At 38.1% G+C, this 20,662-nt stretch overlaps 1 protein-coding gene across 1 annotated transcript; it reads right to left on the bottom strand.

The window, feature by feature from the left end:
- Positions 1-211: 211 nt before the first annotated feature.
- PSMA1 (proteasome 20S subunit alpha 1) lies at positions 212-13,146 on the bottom strand. The gene is made up of 10 exons (XM_043482368.1): positions 13,005-13,146; positions 11,660-11,704; positions 11,280-11,381; positions 11,057-11,160; positions 9,071-9,159; positions 8,376-8,446; positions 8,128-8,257; positions 5,649-5,728; positions 1,728-1,838; positions 212-582 (listed from the first exon to the last, which is right to left on the bottom strand). Exons 1-10 carry the CDS (start codon positions 13,005-13,007, stop codon positions 526-528), a joined length of 792 nt encoding a protein of 263 aa, XP_043338303.1. The 5' UTR covers positions 13,008-13,146; the 3' UTR covers positions 212-525.
- Positions 13,147-20,662: the final 7,516 nt, after the last annotated feature.

Below are 20,662 nucleotides of genomic sequence, written 5' to 3'. Positions count from 1 at the left end.
ACCAAACCTCCATGGAGGTTTCTCATGCAGCCAGTCTATTCGCTGGGATATTAGTATAAGGCTGTTATATATAAGAGGTAATATTTTTCCTGTCACTAAAAATAAGGCAATTTAATTGGCAAACATGGTGACCACATATGATGATGACACAGCTGTAATCTCAGACTACTATTTACAGTTGAAGCTACTTAAAAAGCAAAACCACGATACATCAGCAGGTGAAACAATTTTATTTCACAGTTGTTTTTAAAACCACAAAGACACTATGTTCTTCATATAAAAACATTAGTAGAGAGAACTATACTTTCTAGAAAATGATTATAGAGACCATCTTAAAGAAAAATGAACCCAATTATATGGTTTTGGTGGCAGCTTAGGAAAAACTCACATCTGAACTGATTCCTAAAACATACCATTCTATCCCACCATTCTGCATCTTTGGGTTCAAAGTATAAATTATTGTCATCAGTATGTGCTCCTGCATTCTTACATGTGTGACAATACATATATAGACTGGTTTGTTGTTTAATGTTCCATTGGTTCATCAGCCTTTTCTGCAGGTTCATCAGCAGGTTGAGTAGGCTTAAGAGAGGAAGAAAAAAGAAAGTATGTAAAAAGAACACTTAACCAATATACACTTTTACTCACAAATATTACATAAGAAAAAGCAATGAACAATTCCAGCATTTCGTCATACTTTGTTTTGCTCAAGAATAAAGGCTTTTCTTATCACTACAGCCTTAAAAATAGAACCGGCACACTTTAGACATTCTTTTCCTCCTTAGCACTAATAAACACAGCAAAAATATTTTCCAACAAAGCAACTGTGAGGTACTATGCTGCACTGTTCCCAACAGCAGTTAAATAACGCAAATCTTGCTGCTCCAAATAATACCAACATCTTTTTCAGGTTAAAAAAAGAATTCATGCTGTAGGAGAAATTTCTGTACAAGATACTTTTTTTTCCCCCAACTACATAGCTATTAAATAAGCATCTATAAAAGCAAATGTGTATTCAAACTTTTGACAAAAAAGGCCAGTATTTAACCTGAGATTCATCAGTACTTCTTGATCCTTTTCTCAATATTTGTGAAGAGTTAACTTAGTTTCCCAAGCTGGTCACCAGTGAGTTTTCTCTCAGTCCCACCTCTGATAGAATCTTGGCTAGCCCTATGACTTGCTTTAACCAACAGAATGTAAAGAAGGAATGCTGTGCCAGTCCTGGGCCTCAGCCTTAAGAATGCCTGGCAGCTTGCGCTTCTGAACTTTTGCAACCTCTGAGCTGCTTCCTGCCAGAGATACTCTGGTGAAGGAGAGGCCCTAAGACTACATGGACAGAGGCCCAGCCACCCTTCTAGCTGTCCCTCCAAGATACCTAGCAAATGTGAGTAAAGAAGACACATGAGTAAAGCCATCTTGGATGTTCCAGCCCTACCCCCTCAACTGAATGCAATGTTTGAGACACCCAAAGTGACATGAGCCAAAGAACCATCTAGCTGAGCCCATCAACACACAGAACTGAGAAGCTACAACAGAGAACCAAATCACCCTTTTTGTGTTTCATGGAGATCACTGAATCCCTCAGTATTAGTTCTTAGTTTTCCTACTGCCACATGAATTATGAGCCTATCTCAAAAATTAAATACAAAAACAGTAGATTTACACAGTTGTGGTAGTAATAGCAATTTACAATAGAATTAGTCTCTTGGTTATAATTAGTTATATACCTGTGCCTTTCTCTGCGGTCTTTCTTCCAGACCTTCCAGGAATGGAGACACATCATCATCATCATAAATCGTAAACTCCAAGTCTTTACCAACAATTCCAATGGAAACATTCTGAAGGGGAAAAAAAAAGGTAAAAATTAAAATTCAAGAGAATTTAGGTTGGAAATATGCTTATGATAAAATGAAAAAAGTTGAATAAAAATTTATACAGCACTTGAACGAGACAAAAAAACTTAGGGAAAAAAAGAAGGAAACTAGTAAGCTTTTGTAATGTGCAGATTTAATATTCACTTTTGATAACCACGAACAATCCTGAAGGTCTATGTCACCTAGAAATTTGCAACTTGGCTCACAGTCAGAATGTGAAGACCAGTGTGAAGAAACAAACCATTTGCTAAGAAGTAAGCCTTCATTCTTTACCATCTGAGAGGTAAAGCCTACATTCTAAGAAATAATTGAATTTGTTCCTTGTGTAACATGTAAGACATGATGGTTCTTAAGGAAATAAATTTTGGGTTCTAAAATATTGAGTTTAGGGGACTCAGAACTATGTTCTACATGGAAAAATTAAAAAGCAACTCTTAAAATGTTCAGTGAATGCTAACCAGGACAGTAGAGCTCCTGTAAGATTAAAATTTCAGTGAGAACTTGAGACATTAAGGATATACAGGGCATTCTCTATGATTCAGTAAAAATGTAAAATCAAAAAGCCAGATACCTGAGCTAACTTTTCCAAGTTGTAAATGCCAACAGTCAGCTGTATACCCAAAATTTAAAAGACAGTCACCTTGGAGTGATGGCATTATAGGTATTTTTAAAACAAACAAATAAAAACAATTTAATGTACTTTCCTAATCTTTTTGAAAGAAAATTATTTTTATGATAGGAAATGCTGTTTAAAAAGATTATGCAGGTTATAAAGTCTTCACACACATATTAACTATTAATTACCCAATCATAACAAAATGTATTTTATAATATGGTAAATGATCTCTCTAGTGATCATTAACCTCAAGGAGACCTTTAGTTTTTGTTGTATTATACGAGTTTCTAGATCATTCAATCTCCCCTTCCCTGGACAACTCTTTCTAACATTCTCCATTTCTCATGCAGCTCAAAACCTTGCTTCTATTCAACTGAGAAAACAGAAGCAATCAGAAGAGAATGTTCATAAGCTCCCATAGTATCCAGTCTTTCCTATATCTGTCCCTAGATTCTGTCCCTTCGTGTTACTGGGAATGAAGAGCCCCAGTCCTCTCTGAAGCTTACCTTTTCACCTACGTGCTGTTGGTGATTGGTCCAGCAGTTCTCATTTTTATCCTATATAGATGTTTTTATCTTTTTTTTTCTTAATAATGATGTTTAATCTACTTAGTGCACATCTTTACTTGTTCGTTTATTTATTTATTTCTGCGCTATGCAGCATGCAGGACACCTTAGTTCTCCAACCAGAGATGGAACCCATGCCCTCTGCATTGGAGTGCAGTCTTAACCGCTGGACCACCAGGGAAGTTCCATAAATCTTTTTCTTGATACTGGATTATTCTTATAACCATGCAGCAAACTATTGTAATCTCTCCCATCTTAAAAAACCAAAACAAAACCCCTTTTTTCCCCACTACATTCTCTACCAACCACCACCCCCTTTCTCTGGACCCGTAACAGAAAGTCTCCTCTGAAAAGCTGTCTCCAATTTCTCTCATTTTCTCCTGACTATTCCTACCACACTTTTCCCCTCCATTCCATTAAGACTGTCTAGTCAAGTTTCAGTAGCATCACTTCTAATCTAAATTAATTCTCAGTCCACATCTTTCATGGCCTACTGGCAATGTTTTACCCTCTTCTCCTTAAAAGTCAGTTCACCTCTCTATTGGTGGGTTCTTCATTTGTAAGTTGTGGGTTCAACCAACCATGGATCAAAAATATTTGGGGAAAAAAAATTCCAGAAAGTTCTGAACAGCAAAACTTAAAACTGTTTACACAGCACTTATATTGCAATTAGAACTATTTACATGCATTTACATTGTATTAGGTGACACAGGTAATCTAGAAATAATTTCAGCTTTACAGGAGGATTGTGTATAGGCTATATGCAAGTATGACATCATTTTACATAAGGGACTTGAGCACCCTTGGATTTAGGGATCCATGGTAGGGGATTCTGGGACTAATTCCCCTACCACTGATTCCAGTGGATGACTGCAGTTTCTTCATTTCCTTTTAAAGATGCCTCATTTTCCATGTTTTCCTCCTACCTCCCTGGCATATTTCTCAGTCCCTTTTTGCTGATTCCTACTCTCACCTTCTAACCTCTAGAGTACCCTTGACCAAGTCTTCAAACTTGTCTTCAAACTTATTCTAATCTTTCAGAAACCTAATCCTGGCCAGTCTCTAAATACCATTTTTACACAAAGACTTGAAAACTTCAGTTCTAGGATAAACCAATCTCCAACAAACTCTAGGGGGTGAACATCCAATAATCACTTATTCTGTATCACCAAATGGACAAACAAGAGGCATTTCAAATTTTGTATGTTCTAAACTAACTGCCTGATCTTCCTCTACAACCTTAACCCCAGAATCTGTTCCTCCAAATGTCTCATCCATCTCAGTAAATCATAAGTCTATCCTTCCTCTATTCAGGCAAAAATGCTAAAGGCATTTTTTTAAACTCATACCCCACAACCAATTCGTTAGCAAACCTTTCTGGTTCTAATTTCAAAACATATGCAAAATTGAACCACTTTTCATCATCTCCAACTCTATGACTCTGCTCTAATCTATCACAGTCTATCACTTGAATTACTATAACAGCCTTGAAACTATCTCCACCCATGCCCCCACTCAAAATGGCAACTAGAATGACTTTTAAAATCTAAATCAAGCCACAGTATTGCTCTGCTCAAACTCAAGAGTAAAATCCAAAGTACCTATAACGTTTACAGGACATATGCTATGTGGCCTCCATTACCTCTCTGACTTTATTCCTTCTTCTCTTCTTGATTGCACTGGCAACCCACTCCAGTACTCTCGCCTGGAAAAATCCCACGGACGGAGGAGACTGGTAGGCTGTAGTCCATGGGGTCGCTAAGAGTCGGACACGACTGAGCGACTTCACTTTTCCTTTCATGCATTGGAGAAGGAAATGGCAACCCACTCCAATGTTCTTGCCTGGAGAATCCCAGGGATGGGGGAGCCTGGTGGGCTGCCATCTATGGGGTCACACAGAGTTGGACACGACTGAAACGACTTAGCAGCAGCAGCAGCTCCTCTTGATTACTGACTCCAACACAACTGGCCTCCTTATGTTGAATACTAGGAACATTCTGAACTCAAGGCCCCATATGCATAGTTCACTCTCTCAACTCTTTTACATCTTTCCCTCAAATTTCACTTTCTCAGTGAGACCATCTTACACCACTCTATACCCACCATGCCTCCTTCTTATACCCTATTGGCCATTCTTTCTCCTTTGAAACCTGTTTTATTTTTTCTAAGCATTTATCACATTCTAATATCCTAAATAATCTACTTGTGGGTACACTGTCTCTCTTTGCCCACCTGGATGTATGTCCCAGGAATGCCAAGATGTTTGTTGTATGCATTGTATTTTCTCAGTGCCTACTGCCTGCATGTGATTGGTGCTCAATGTATATTAAAAATATAAAGATATTCCTATCTCTTGATGAAAGGCATTCTGCAACAGAATTATATGTTTTATTGCTTTATACCAAAAAGAAACGTTTAAAAATCATTTCAAAATCAGTCATTTAGTGAATACCTTAAAAAGAAAGAATGAGCCGAGGAAACCATCTTGCAAATTAAAGAACTCGAAGTATACACACCCCTATTACTTACATGTGTAAAATAAATGATTAAACGATAATGTTAGTATCCCCAATTGGAAAATTTTATATTTACCTTTGTAGTTAGGTCCTGTTCTGCAGGAAGGGTTTCCCGTAAGGCACGCAGACCATGCTTAACCAGTTCATTCAAATTGCCTAAATATAATAAATTCACAATTATTTCTTAATTCTATTTTCACGCTAGGCTTCCTTTATTTATTTGTCAGGTCTATAGTCTGAAATCATGGTTTTAGTAACACACTAAGTATATCATAATAAAAAAAAAAGTCTAGGGTTTTGCCATATAATCTTCTAATAATCTATTATTAGATTGCTATTGTTTTATTTAATGAGAGAATACATGGTTTTTGTTACTAAAGTTACACTTTTCTTATGCTAAGTTAAATTAAAACCCTGATACAAATCAGGATTTTACAGCTCAAAGTTTTGTAAAATGTATTCTGTAAAACGTTTGTCACTGTATTTGCTGTTTATAAAAGAGTCTCCAATTGCTTGTATGTGGTCAATATTGCCCTGATATCAAAACTATACAAAACTACCAAAAGAAAGTAAAACTACAGATCAGTATCCCTGATTAACACACAAAAACCTCAACAAAATATCAGCAAACTAAATCCAGCAATGTTTATATGTTTCCATAAACATTTTACGTATATATAATTTACGTTATACATCATGACCAAGGATTTGTCCCAGGAATGCAAAGCTGGCTGAACATTCAAAAGTCAATGAATGCTAGGCAGAACACTCGATGACATAAATCAAAGCAAGATCCTCTATGACCCACCTCCTAGTGTAACAGAAATACAAACAAAAGTAAACAAGGGGGACCTGATTAAACGTAAAAGCTTTTGCACAGCAAAAGAAACTATAAGCAAGGTGAAAAGACAACCCTCAGAATGGGAGAAAATAATAGCAAATGAAACAACTGACAAAGGATTAATTCCAAAATATACAAGCAGCTCGTACAACTCAATGCCAGAAGAACAAACAACCCAAAGAGTGGGAAAAGGACCTAAACAGACACTTCTCCAAAGAAGACATACAGATGGCTAACAAACACATGAAAAGATGCTCAACACTGCTCATTATAGAGAAATGCAAATCAAAACTACAATGAGATATCATCTCACACCGGTCAGAATGGCCATCATCAAAAGTCTACAAACAATAAATGCTGGAGAGGGTGTGGAGAAAAGGGAATGTTCGTGCACTGTTGGTGGGAATGTAAATTGATACAGCCACTATGGAAGACAGTATGGAGATTCTTTAATAAACTAGGAATAAAGCCACCATATGATCCAGCAATCCCACTCCTGGGCATATACCCTGAGGAAACCAAAATTGAAAAAGACACATGTATCCCATTGTTCACTGCAGCACTATTTACAATAGCTAGAACATGGAAGCAACCTAGATGTCCACTGACAGATGAATGGATAAAGAAGTTGTGGTACATATACACAATGGAATACTACTCAGCCATAAAAAATAACAAATTTGAGTCCATTCTGATGAGGTGGATGAACCTAGAACCTATTATACAGAGTGAAGTGAGTCAGAAAGAGAAAGATAAATATTGTATTCTAATGCATATATATAGAATCTAGACAAATGGTACTGAAGAATTTATTTTCAGGGCAGCAACGGAGAAACAGACTTATGGGGAGAAGGGAGGAGACAGTGAGATGTATGGAAAGAGTAACATGGCAACTTACATTACCATATGTAAAATAGATAGCCAACGGGAATTTGCTGTCCGGCTCAGGAAACTCAAAACAGGGGCTCTGTATCAATCTAGAGGGGTGGGATGGGGCAGGAGATGGGAGGGAGGTTCAAAAGGGAGGGGATATATGTATACCTATGGCTGATTCATGCTGAGGTTTGACAGAAAGCAACAAAATTCTATAAAGCAATTATCCTTCAATAGAAAAATAAATTAAAAAAAAAAAAAAGTCAATGAACGCAATACACCACAATAGAATGCGGGGTGGGGGGCGGGGGGAGCGGCAGGGTGGTGGTGGACACCTGATTACCTTAATAGATACATAAAAAGCATGTGTTAAAATCTAAGATCCTTGCATAAGCAAACCATTTGAAAACCTGCCCTATTATCACGTTACATCTTTTACTTTTCTTTCTCACAGCTAAACTGATTTATTTATTTATGGACTACTTATTGCAGAAATGTCTATGTGGCTAAAAATAAGAATCACAGAAAAATAAAAGCTGTAAACAGAATTTACAAGTGGTAACTAGTACAGTGGCTCTCAACTCTGGCTAGGACAAAACTTCAGGCCAACTGAATCAAGAATCTTCAAGGTAACGAATACAGTTATATTTTGAAAACGTTCTACCAGTGACTGAAACTACCCTGGTAGCCAGAGAAAGTAAAAACTACTATATATGGCAGAAATAATATACAGTTCATGGGCTTAATCTTTTTAAGAGAAGCAGATTTTTTTTTTTCATGTAGGATACTGTGTTTATTCACTACATAAAGACTAGGAGCGCAAAAAAGAAAAATCACTTACACTCCATAAACTCTGACATATGTCTCTCCAAGTAAGTACGAGCTGATTGAGATCGGGCTCCAATGGACATAGCTCTGCAGTCAAAATAGTTAGCAGATGGACAAGTTTGGAAAATGTGAGGGCCCATATCCTACAAATAGAAGAAAAATACACTGCATAATTCTTGACTCTGATTGAGCTAAAAATTAGAAAATTTGTTAGTTTCAAAAAAAAAATCATTAAAATATAACAATACTCTATGCACTTACATCATAACCAGCAATGAGCAGCCCAACACCATATGGTCTCCGGCCGTATCGCTGGGTTGGTATCTGGGTTTCTTAAACTAGTTAAAGAGTTTGTTCTAACAGGAAGTACAGTACTATCTTTAATTTCAAATTAAACATTATCAAAAAGAGTTCTGTTTTTTTTAATTGCTGCATAATCCACTACCCCAAGAAGAAGAAAATAAAACAAGTATTTCTTTGGTTTAGTGTTAAAAGATGTTTGACTATCCACCAAACCCGAAGTGAGTGCTAGCAAGATGATCTCATCTGGTGTAGAGAATTTCATTCATTTTGGATATAAGGGGCAAGGATTTGGGGGGAACATCTAGAACCACCAATAAAAAAACATTAAATCTCTTCTAAAATTGATGTTCAGTTTTTCTGAAATTGGGCTTTTCTATATCTGGAACATATTAACTGCTTATCTATAAAGGTTGATACAAAGAACAATCCAACTCATTTAGAATCTATCCTTCCATAGTAAAACTCCCTCCAACTCTCCTTCTAAAGACTTTAAGCATTCTTTTACTGAAAAGTGACTAAACTTAAAGTTTGCACAATCTTACCTATGTTATATATTATCATATTCCTAATAAGTAACATAACAATTAAATATCAAGACCCTTTAAAGTCTACATCCATAAATGCTACAATAAATGCATAAATAAAAAGGATACTGCTTCCAATTAGAGATACAAGACGAGACACAGGAAGAGGTCTGTCAAATACAAATCTGGAATCCAAACACTCCTGGCGCATAAAATTACTGAAAAAGAAACAAGAAAAACTGGTAATTTCAAATCACAGAGTCATTCTAATCAAATAATTTGGTTTCTTTTTGCTTTCTTCCAGATGTTTACATGGGTGACATCCATACAATGGAACCATAAACATATAATGACAAGGATGCATTTTTCTATCAAATCTCTATATTTTAAATGTTCTATTATTGAAAGTGACTAACCTTAAAGTTTTAATAATTTTACCTAAGTTTGTGACTACATGTTTCTTAGCTCTTGATAACCTTTGCCTCAGAGCACTTTACAGAACAGAGAAGAAAAGGCTGCACAATAGGAAAAAAGCAATCTCTCTTCTCTTACCCTTGCCACTGTCAACAAGACTGTCTTAATTCCATGTCTTGAGCTATCAAAAAGAATAACTTCTTTGCTTTTTTCCTTGAAAGCTGACAAAAATTTCCCCAATAGAACAAACAGAAGAAACTGAATCCATCCCAGGGCACTAACATGTTCCTGTCAATGTTACTTCTATCCATAGCAGTACTCTAGAGGAGACACTACACTGTTAAGTCCCTTAAACCCGACAAGATGCAAGCAAATGCAACACTGGGGAAAAGAAAATTCACACCTAACTATTAAAGCCAAAAGGATAAACTTTTCTTTCATAATGCTCTGTCTAGTTTATGTGTGTGTCACATTCAATGATCAAATGTTGGCTGCGGTAACCAAGCTAGTTGTTCACTACTTATCACTTAAGTCCATTTCCCAAGGCTGTCTAATACTGCATTGCTCAATATGGCAGGTACTAATAACAAGTGACTAGCGAGCACTGAAAAAGTGGCTAGTCTGAATTAAGAGTGTCTTCAGTATAAAATATACATGAAGTTTCAAAGATTTAGTGCAATAAACACTGTAAAATATCTTATTAATAAAGCTTTTAAATGATTACATGTGACATGACAATATTTTTGAAAGACTGGGTTAAGTAAAACATTTGACAATGCAACATATATTTTCAACAGCTAACAGAAATACTAATGCAGTTACTATATTGCTGACCTAAGAAAGCAGGGAACTCACCAAGTAACTTGAAAATTTTAAACATCATCATTATTAATTGTCCTTGGTGTTTATATTCCTCCTTTCCTAATTAAATCAGACAAGAGATTACTTGTGGCTAACTACCTACCACTTACCAACACATACACTGAAAGATGCTGTATGAAGTATTCTACATGTTAAGCTATTTATCAATAACCTTAGGAAAAAATACTAAAAAAACTGAGAGTGAGAATAACTAGAGCAATATTAGATTGAGTGTTAAACGTGGGAACTAAAGACTGTGTAATCCCAAAGCCCCAGCTCTTCATCTGCACTATGCCTCTCAACCGGAAATAATCTTTACCCCCACCCTACCCTCACAGAAATATACCTGTTGCTCTCCACTTTCCACCTTGTATTACAGATATTCTACTAGATTTTAAGCTCTTAGAAGATGAGATTTATGTCTGATTCACCTTTGTGTACTCTTTGTATCCAGCATTGAGCTTTGCAAAAAATAAATGTCAAATGAATACTGGTATATTAAAGACAGCAAGGGTGGTTCAGCTGATCCTTCAGAAACCTGAAGTGTCAAGCTCTTCTCAGATCTAACATCAAACTATATATACCGAGTCAACAAGTCATACATTATTCAATGACTTCTAAAAAGCATTAATGTTAATATGGTTAATCCTATTAGTTACTGCTACAGTGATCAAGAAATGGAATACTTAGTAACTGAGCCTGAATCCATCAAGGTATTAATAATCTTAACTTATAAACACTCTGGCAGACAACTTCCTAAAATATCTGGATCTTTTCTAGAAATGTAATCAATTATGAATCAAAAGGGATATTTCTTTTGTTTTCCAGGATCATACTCACCATAACAGTCGAGCATCAGCAGTAAGTCCCGCAATTGAGATACCAATATGGTTATCAACATGGAGAATTTTTTTCTGATGAGCTGCAAGTTCTGACTGTGCTCTCTAAATAGAAACATCATTTAAGACAAAAGAGTAAGTTTATAATTTTACTATTTATATAGTGAAACTAACATTTTACAGTGTTTTCTAAAGGAGGAAGATATATTTATTGCTTTACTTACCTTCAAGGCAACCAACACTGCATGAGTTTTTGATTTCAGACCAACTGTGGCTGAACCTTGTTTGACAGCTTCCATTGCATATTCAATTTGATGAATTCTGCCCTAAAATGAAAAAAAAAAACCACCAACACACCTTAGAGTCATTACAAGACCTTTCTATATATTTAAAATAATTTAGTGATACCAAATCTCAAGTGAGCATAGTTACATCTCAAATGCTGTTTCTTAAAACTAAAAGACTGACTTTAATGATAAACTTAGGTTTCAGGAACATATAAAATGATTATATTCCATTTTCTCACTTCCTACAATCCCATGAGCTTCTAAACACATTGCAGTCACCAAAAGTCACTTCACAGGAATAATATAAAACATTTTACCTGAGGGCTCCAAACAGTGACATCATTGTCATACTGGTTGCGAAACTGAAAGTAAATGAAAAAAGACCTATTAAACACAAGAACATTACAAATTCAAAATCTTAACAAGTTCTATCATTAAAAAATGTTCTCCCATCTCTCTCCATCCAGCCTTAAGGAAAAGCTGTTATTGCAGTCTCACTGGAAGATTACGACTGTAATCAGCTGCAAGCCAATTTTACATTTATAAGGAGCTGCGGGTGGGGGGTTGGACACGGGCAGGGCGGATCTAGATGGTACTTAGCTTCCCAACCAGTCTTGGTTCCTATGTGTCCACTTTCCTTTCTATCTTTGCTTATATTCTTTCCTTATATCAGACCCTAATAAATGGTCAAAAGCATTACCTTTTCTTAAGTCAGCTCAAATGTCTACCTCTTGAAATCTTCATCTTTTCTCCCCAAATCTCAAAACATACTCCCACCAGTTCTTGATCTACACTTCCTTTTCTGCCTCATACTATGATTTGGGATATGTCTGATTTATCTTTGAACCTTCACTGCACTTAAAACATTCATACTGAATATGTAAAGGCACATACTGAACGTAATGACCACAAGAATGTCCCCCAAGAAGTCAGAAGTGGACAGAAATTGCCATAAAAACAGACCCATTACTGCTTTAAAGACGGTATTAAAACAAGTCCACCAGCACAGTACTTGGGAGATAAATCATGGGGTTGAGAAGGCTGAGCGCTGGAATGGCAGGCACAGGCCCGGAATCCCTGAGCTCTATATTATAACCCTGATTTCATCACTAATATCAGCTTCGGTTCACTCATTTGTACTTATCAGGTGGCTAGACAAAGTGATTGAAAAGGGCTTTTTCTGACAGAGATCTAAGAAAAAGATTGCAGAGGGACCCGCCAAGAAAATGAACGCGATCCAGGCAGCAACCCAAACCCTGGAATCAAGTCCGCAATTGGCAGTACAAGGAGGTCTGAAGTTAAGTCCCTATTTTTCCTCTCTCCCACACAGAGCACTAGGGCCCTCTCTGGACCGCTCGGAATTTCCTCGACTGAAGGAACCTGAGGCGCGAAATCGGCTGGTAGACCGAGAAAATACTGTTCAAGGCCCGGCGGAAAGCGAAACAAACCCCAGGGAAAGGTCGCACCGGCAGCACAGTCTACCGATCTCCACTCTCCCGGCCAGGCCGGAGATGCTGAATCACCGCCTGAACCATCCCGTCGGTTACGGTTCCCAAGTCCCATGGCCCCGGACCGCTCTAAGGAAGGCATGAGAAGAAGCTCCCCAGCCCCCAGCCAGCGGACCTCTTCCCCAACCCTGCCTCAGCTCGGAATCCAACGCACCATGGTTCCGGCGCGAGCCTGGCTTCGGCCTCCTGCAAGCCTGCGGATGGAGCAGCACTGCCGAAGCTTCCGCTCGGCGATCTACAGAGAAGGCTGCGGACTTTGACGGCGGCGGCGCAGGGTAGAATAGTTTATTCCAGAGATATCGATAGGCTCCCCTGGATTCCGCGCCGTTAAAGCTCTCAGGCGGCTCAGAAGTGGGAGGGGCCTGGGAAGCTAGAGGAACTGAGATTGGCTGGAAACCTTGGGCCAGGAGTGCCCGCGGGAGCTAGGAGCTCCTGGGCTGCAGCTACCAAGTACCCCTTCTTGGGTTCTTGGTGAAGTTACCTGAGTGTTGCCGACTTCTGTCAGTTTCTTACCGGCCTGACCAGATGCACCAGAGACTATAGGTGATCGAAGGTGTGGCTCAGTCTCCCTTTAAGCGATATATGAGGTGTTGTGTAATGTGAGAAGAACGATTCTGAAAGAAAGGCCACTAATAATGGTCCGTTTTTGTGCCAAACATCCTCTCCCTCTATCTTGTTTGTGAATATGCGTTTCTTTCTACTTTGGAATCCTTTCTTCTACTCCTTGGAGAACTCATCTTTCAAGGATTTGTTATCATCGACCACTTTTTAACACTATTATTGGTTTCACCCCAAGAGACTTTACACTCTTTGAGGGCGCCAGTGTCTCTCTGTACTTTTAAAACCAAGCACGATGCTGAAAGATTAGGCAACTAAGGGAAAAGGTGGACATTTTTCTTCCAAGACACGTATTTTCTCTTTTGTGAGAATCTTTTAGTAAATCTTCAAACGAAATAGTTTAGGACAGTTATGCAATCAGCTGCCAACCTAGCATTTACCGACTGCCAATGATGACGTGAAGTGAAGTGAAGTGAGGTCGCTCAGTCGTGTTTGACTCTTTGCGACCCCATGGACTACACAGTCCGTGGGATTCTCTAGGCCAGAATACTGGAGTGGGTAGCCTTTCCCTTCTCCAGGGGATCGTTTCAACCCAGGGATCGAACCCAGGTCTCCTGCATTGCAGGTGGATTCCTTACCAACTGAGCCACAATTGATGACATTTTCTTTATAAAAAAGGATGGATAACTAGAGTCAGATAAGGGAAGAATTGAGAGGGTCCTTAAGTATCTAAGCTTTGCAGGTGAAGAAGAGACTCAGCTCACTTAAATGATTTGCTCAAGTTCCCAGCAATTTAGTATCAGACTTTTTTAAACCTTGTCGCATATATTTTGGGCATTTTTTCATGTTAAACATTTTCTAGGTTAAACATGACTCCCTAGTATTATGCATTGGATATTTTATTTACTCAAATTCCTAACGTTTAATATTTAGGTTACCCCTCTCCCAAGCAGCTCATTTATGACATATCTTTTGTGTACACATCTGTACTCCTTTTTTTAGAATAAATCCCTAAAAATGGAATTGTAGGGTCAAATGAAATAGATATTTCTAAAGCTTTTATAAAAAGTACTAAATTGCTCTGCAGAAATGTTTTACCAGAATGTATTCTCAACCATTGTATATGAGTGATCCCCTTCTTAAATTCACCAATATTGCTTGTTGTCATTTTTCAAAATCACTGTAAATTTAGTACATTAAATTAAAAGATTGCTTTCTTTTGCTTTCCCAGCACCTAGCATAGTGCCTACCATATATTAAGAGCTTAATAAATAATGTTAAATGAGTGAATGTTGAATGGATGCTTAAAATTATTTAGCACATAAAAATTTGACAGTTCTTTTCTACATCTCTCTCTGTATTGACATGCCTCACATATATGTATTATATAACTTTTTTAACACCAAAATAATGATAAACTCTTCTATACTAGATATAAAAAGTGTGGTCATTTTTCATATTCATAATTTAAAATAATTGTATAGTATTCAGTTGTGTGGAAATACAATAATTTGCATAACTCTGGGCTTCCCTGGTGGCTCAGTTACTGGTAAAGAATCTGCTGCAATGCAGGAGACCCAGTTCTGTAGCTGCTTGGGGAAGAGTCTCTGGAGAAGGAAATGTCAACCCACTCCAGTGTTCTTGCCTGGGAAATCCCCTGGACAGAGGAGTCTGGTGGGCTACAGTCCACTGGGTCTCAAGAGTCGGACACGACTTAGTGACTAAGCCACCAACCACCACCACCATGGGTGGGAAATTATATTATTTCCAAGTTTTTGCTACTGTAAAAATAGTATAATGAATATTCTTGTTCAGTTCAGTTCAGTTCAGTCACTCAGTCGTGTCTGACTCTTTGCAACCCCATGGACTGCAGCACTCCAGGCCTCCCTGCCCATCACCAACTCCTGGAGTTTACTCAAACTCATGTCTGTTGAGTTGGTGATGCCATCCAACCATCTCATCCTCTGTCGTCCCCTTCTCCTCCCACCTTCCATCTTTCCCAGCATCAGGGTCTTTTCAAATGAGTCAGCTCTTCGCTTCAGGTGGCCAAAGTATTGGAGTTTCAGCTTCAGCATCAGTCCTTCCAATGAATATTCAGGACTGATTTCCTTTAGGATTGACTGGTTTGATCTCTTGCAGTCCAAGGACTCTCAAGAATCTTCTCCAACACCACAGTTCAAAAGCATCAATTTTTTGGCACTCAGCTTTCTTTATAGTCCAACTCTCACATCCATACATGATCATCCATACATGACTACTGGAAAAACCATAGCTTTGACTAGACAGACCTTTGTTGGCAAAGTAATGTCTCTGCTTTTTAATATGCTGTCTAGGTTGGTCATAACTTTTCTTCCAAGGAGCAAGCGTCTTTTAATTTCATGGCTGCAGTCAACATCTGCAGTGGTTTTGGAGCCCCCCAAAATAAAGTCTGTCACTGTTTCCATTGTTTCCCTATCTATTTGCCATGAAGTGATGGGACCAGATGCCACGATCTTAGTTTTCTGAATGTTGAGTTTTAAACCAACTTTTTCACTCTCCTCTTTCACTTTCATCAAGAGGCTCTTTAGTTCTTCTTTGCTTTCTGCCATAAGGGTGGTATCATCTGCATATCTGAGGTTATTGATATTTCTCCTGACAATCTTGATTCCAGCTTGTGCTTCATCCAGCTCAGTGTTTCTCATGATGTACTCTGCATATAAGTTAAAAAAGCAGGGTGACAATATACAGCCTTGATGTACTTCTTTCCTGATTTGGAACCAGTCTGTTGTTCCATGTCCACTTCTAACTGTTGCTTCTTGTACATGCACACATTTTGTGTAGTTTCCTGATTACCTCCTTATGATGAATTCATAGAAATAGAATTGCAGTTCAAAGGGAACCTAAATTTTCAATCATGATAAATACCGCTAAATAGCAAAGAAGAAAATTTTATCAATATATTTTCTAGAGTGCCCCTTCCCTTGTCTGCCAGCTTGAGCTTGCCATGGTTAAAGGGGGAATGGTTGACTTCCTTTCTATGTCCTAATCTAAAATCTCTCTCCATGCCCCTCCCACCACCACTACCAACTCAGTTGCCTTACTTCTCCCAAGATGAAATATGGGAAATGGCAAGAGAGTTCTTAACAAGACTAGTAGTTCTACTACTAGTAGTAGTAGACTAGGAGTTCTGTTGATGCTCTCTGAGCTTAGCAGGTGTTTGCACTTAACTCGTTACTTTATGAGTTCTTTGGAAATATTTCCATCCCCAATGAGCAAATGCTCAAATCTCTTACTTGCACTTGGGTAAATACATGTCATCTGGTCTAAAGCATCTAAGGTATACACCTCTAGCTTGTTTCTCTGGAGGATTCCTCATACTTCCACTTGACCCCTCTCTGGTAACCCATATCTGACTCAAAGAAACACCCACAGAATGGCTTTGCCTCACATTTCTGGGAGTACAGACATTGACCAAATTAAAAACTCATCTTCACAGCCAATCAAAATTTCTTGCTGCTTAGATTCCCCTAAAATGTTACCTCCATGAAGGCAGAGGATTTAAATGGCAGAGGTGAACAAATCACCTCTAAAGTTACCTGTGCCTACAATAGTGAATACTATTAAGTATTAAGAATACTATTAAGTATTAAGAATACTAATAAATGTTCTATAAGTATTGAATGAATGAGTTCCTCAGATATAAGCCAGACACTAATCCACTATGACACCCAGCTTAGGGGTCATATATCTGATTTCCATTAAAGCCTCTTTACCTAGGTATATAGTAAGGAAGTCAGTAGACAATTAAAAGTGGCAAAAGCACTTTTGCCATTCCCTTCTTTTCAAAATTTCTAATTTTCATGGTCTTCCACTTTACTGTGGAATGTGAGGATAGTTTACTTTCCTTAGAGCCTCAGCCAAAACTGAAACAGAAAGAATCCCATTTTAACATCCTGCTACACACATTAACAATAGTATTTATTTACTTACAGTTTGTCTCCATCTATTAAATCAAGCCTGAAGAGGACAGGAACTGTGTTATATTTCTCTTTGTATATATATCTAACATATCATACAAGCTAGGTACTCAATAAGGTTTAGAATTCATGGATGAATATGAGTACTTTAGCAGTAGTGTCTTGGTCGCTCAGTCATGTCTGCCTCCTTGTGACCTCATGGACTGTAGCCCACCAGGCTCCTCTGTCCATGGGATTCTCCAGGCAAGAATACTGGAGTGGGTAGCCATTCCCTTCTCCCGGGGATCTTTCTGACCCAGGGTTCAAACGCAGGTCTCCCACATTGCAGGTGGTTCTTTACCATCTGAGCCACCAGGAAAGCAGTAATAATAATTTCAGATCTATTGCATATATTCCAGTTCAAAGATTGAAGTCCCAAACTCTGTTTCTAGTACTCTTCTAGCAGAAATCTTTGCATTTGGAAACATTTATAGCAAAATGGCAGAATTGCTTGCACTTTAATGTCACCATGCTAGATATTCTCTGCTGCCCCTACTTTACACCCTTTATGGGTTACTTCCCCAAGTTTCATTCCCTTCTGGCTTCTGGTTGAGCTCAGCTGATGCAGTGAGTGAATGAAGTAAGTGAAAGATGCTCAGTCGTGTCTGACTCTTTGCGACCGCATGGTCTATACAGTCCATGGAATTCTCCAGGCCAGAATACTGGAGTGAGTAGCCTTTCTCTTCTCCAGGGGGTCTTCCCAACCCAGGGATCAAACCGGGTCTCTTGCATTGCAGGCAGATTCTTTACCAACTGAGCTATGAGGGAAGCTGATGGAGCATTAGCGAAAGGTCAGAAGGCAGTAGGAGACAGGGGCCAGTGTATTTACTGCCCGTTCTCCCTCCACGCTGGCCACAGGTTGGCAGTGGCACTGCACCGTCTCTTGCTGTTTCTTCGCCCACGTTCTGATTATATTCTCTTCAGTTGCCCTTCTCAAGCGTGTCATCTGTTTCTGGCTGGAACCTGACAGATAGAGTATTTTCAGTTTTTACAGGGTGCAGGACGTATACAACACTTTTTTTACTGTGAGGAAAAATCTGTTGTCTTTTCTTGATATTTAGTTTTTGCTATACTTCTAGGCACATTAATATTGATGGCTCTGAAACAGCTGGAAAATAGAACCTAAAATTATGACATATACCCTTTCCTATTTGCTCCCTACTCAAAAGTACAGGGGGAAAACTCAGCTTACAGTTGGTTTTATACTTTTCCAATAATAAGAGGAATAAACATTTATTTTTATTTTTTCAAATGCAAACAGTATGAGAAATTACCCCATTTAATCCACGAGGTAGAGAAAATCACTATTAGAAATTTTGTCCTATAGAAATATCTATCAAAGAAGGGAGGGAAATTATCCTGATGATATATTTTCCAATATTTATAATATGCATAAATGTATGCAAATGTGTGCATATGCACACAATGTCTGTATGTGCATATGCATGTTGTGGAGTATGACACATTCCATAGAAAGAAATACTGCATTTTTTTTTTAGGTCAACATGAGTCTAACTGAATTCCTGTCCTACCATGCTGGTGGGAAAGTCAATCTCCATTATTATTGAGCATTTCCTCTCCATCCAGGATTGCACAAGTTTCTAGGGTCTTAATCATTGTGGAAATACCTGGAATTACCTCAAATTATTTGGTCATCCATCCACATTGATTTACTGCTGAGATTCCTTTTTATGCCATCTTCCCTTCAGGTCTGTTGACTCCAATGTTCTTTTTACCACCTTTAGAACTCAAGAGTCTGGAAACAAGTAAGTGAATTTGCCATCTACTGCACCTGGGTGCAGTCTTCCTCTGTGAGGTTTTGTCACGGAGTAAGATAGGAGTCTCAGCTGTTCACTCAACTTAAAGGCTTCCATCTCCTAAATCTTGAGGAATCTCTCTTCCAGGTCACCCTCAAAGGCATTTCTTTCTTTTTTCCCCCCCTTCTCATTTCAAAATGAGTGAGCCTTTGTTGTCTCCCTGCAGCTTTTGCTGGTTGCCTTACAGGAATCTGGGGTCTGGATATCTGCTTGAATGTGGTCAAGAAGTAGGGGTTCGATCCTTGGTGGGGGAAGTTCCACATGCCACACTGTGCTGCCAAGAGAAAGAAAAGAAACAAGGGGATAGAAGAAAACATAGAATTAGTACCTCAACAAAATAAACTGCCACAGAAATTTGTATCCAATTACATATGCTTATTTTTAACCTGCTTTTTAATTTGAACATGACACCACAAACATTTCTTCATGTCACATGCTTTTAAATGTCTGTATAACCATAAAGTATTCCATCATATGAATGCATCATAATTTATTTAACCAACATTTGATAGACTTTTTAAAAATTTTTTTTCCATTTATTTTTATTAGTTGGAGGTAATTACTTTACAATATTGTAGTGGTTTTTCCATACATGAATGGCATGAATCAGCCATGGATTTACATGTGTTCCCCATCCCGATCCCCTCTCCCTTGACAGGCTTTTAGATGGCTCACTCTAAAGGTAGCCTTATCTGTATCCACTACAACTTTTTAACTTTTTAAAAAATAGATGCTCAGAAGTTAAAGCTCTCTTCTGGTAATAGCTAAAACTTGAATATAGCAAATTGAAATTAAAAGACGTAATTTAGAAGAATAACACTTTAGAATTCTACCTAAAGTGTATAATACAATTTTGCTCCTCAGTGTGTATGACCAGAAGAGAGCCCTGTACAAAAGCCATTGGCATACTTGAGTTATTTAGAAAAATTTTTTTTTCCAGAAATTTTAAGCAATTGTTACAGAATGTCATCTGGACAGTTGAGTAACAATGAATGTTACATGTCCATAGGAAAGTTGCAACTTGGCTCATATTCAAATTTACTTTTGTTTAATTCTAAAAAATCCTGAAGTGACCAATAATGGTCTTTAAACAGAGAATTAATGTGCTTTTCTGGCCTATTCTTTCTGCAAAATACCCTTACTGATCAGTTTTGCACCTGCTGGTTAAAAATCAGGGTATACCCTGAGCCAAATCCTTAAATCATGCTTAAAGGAGCTAAAAGTCATTGGAACCCCAAGGGACCAAAATATTTTTTCTCTTGGTCCACAAGTGCCACTCTGATACAAGAGCTACTCAGAATGATCCAGATAGTCACCTTCAACTTGCAAAGCCACCAATGTACTCATAGAAAGGAATTATGGAAAGGACAAGTCTTAGAGTCAGATATTTCTCTTTCATTCAACAAATATTTGTCGTTTACCTTACGATATGCCAAGCACTG

This window comes from Cervus canadensis, chromosome 11 (genome assembly GCF_019320065.1).
Source record: "Cervus canadensis isolate Bull #8, Minnesota chromosome 11, ASM1932006v1, whole genome shotgun sequence".
NCBI lineage: Eukaryota > Metazoa > Chordata > Mammalia > Artiodactyla > Cervidae > Cervus > Cervus canadensis.
Note: the sequence above shows the minus strand (reverse complement) of the source record. Positions and strands in the feature narration are given on the sequence as shown.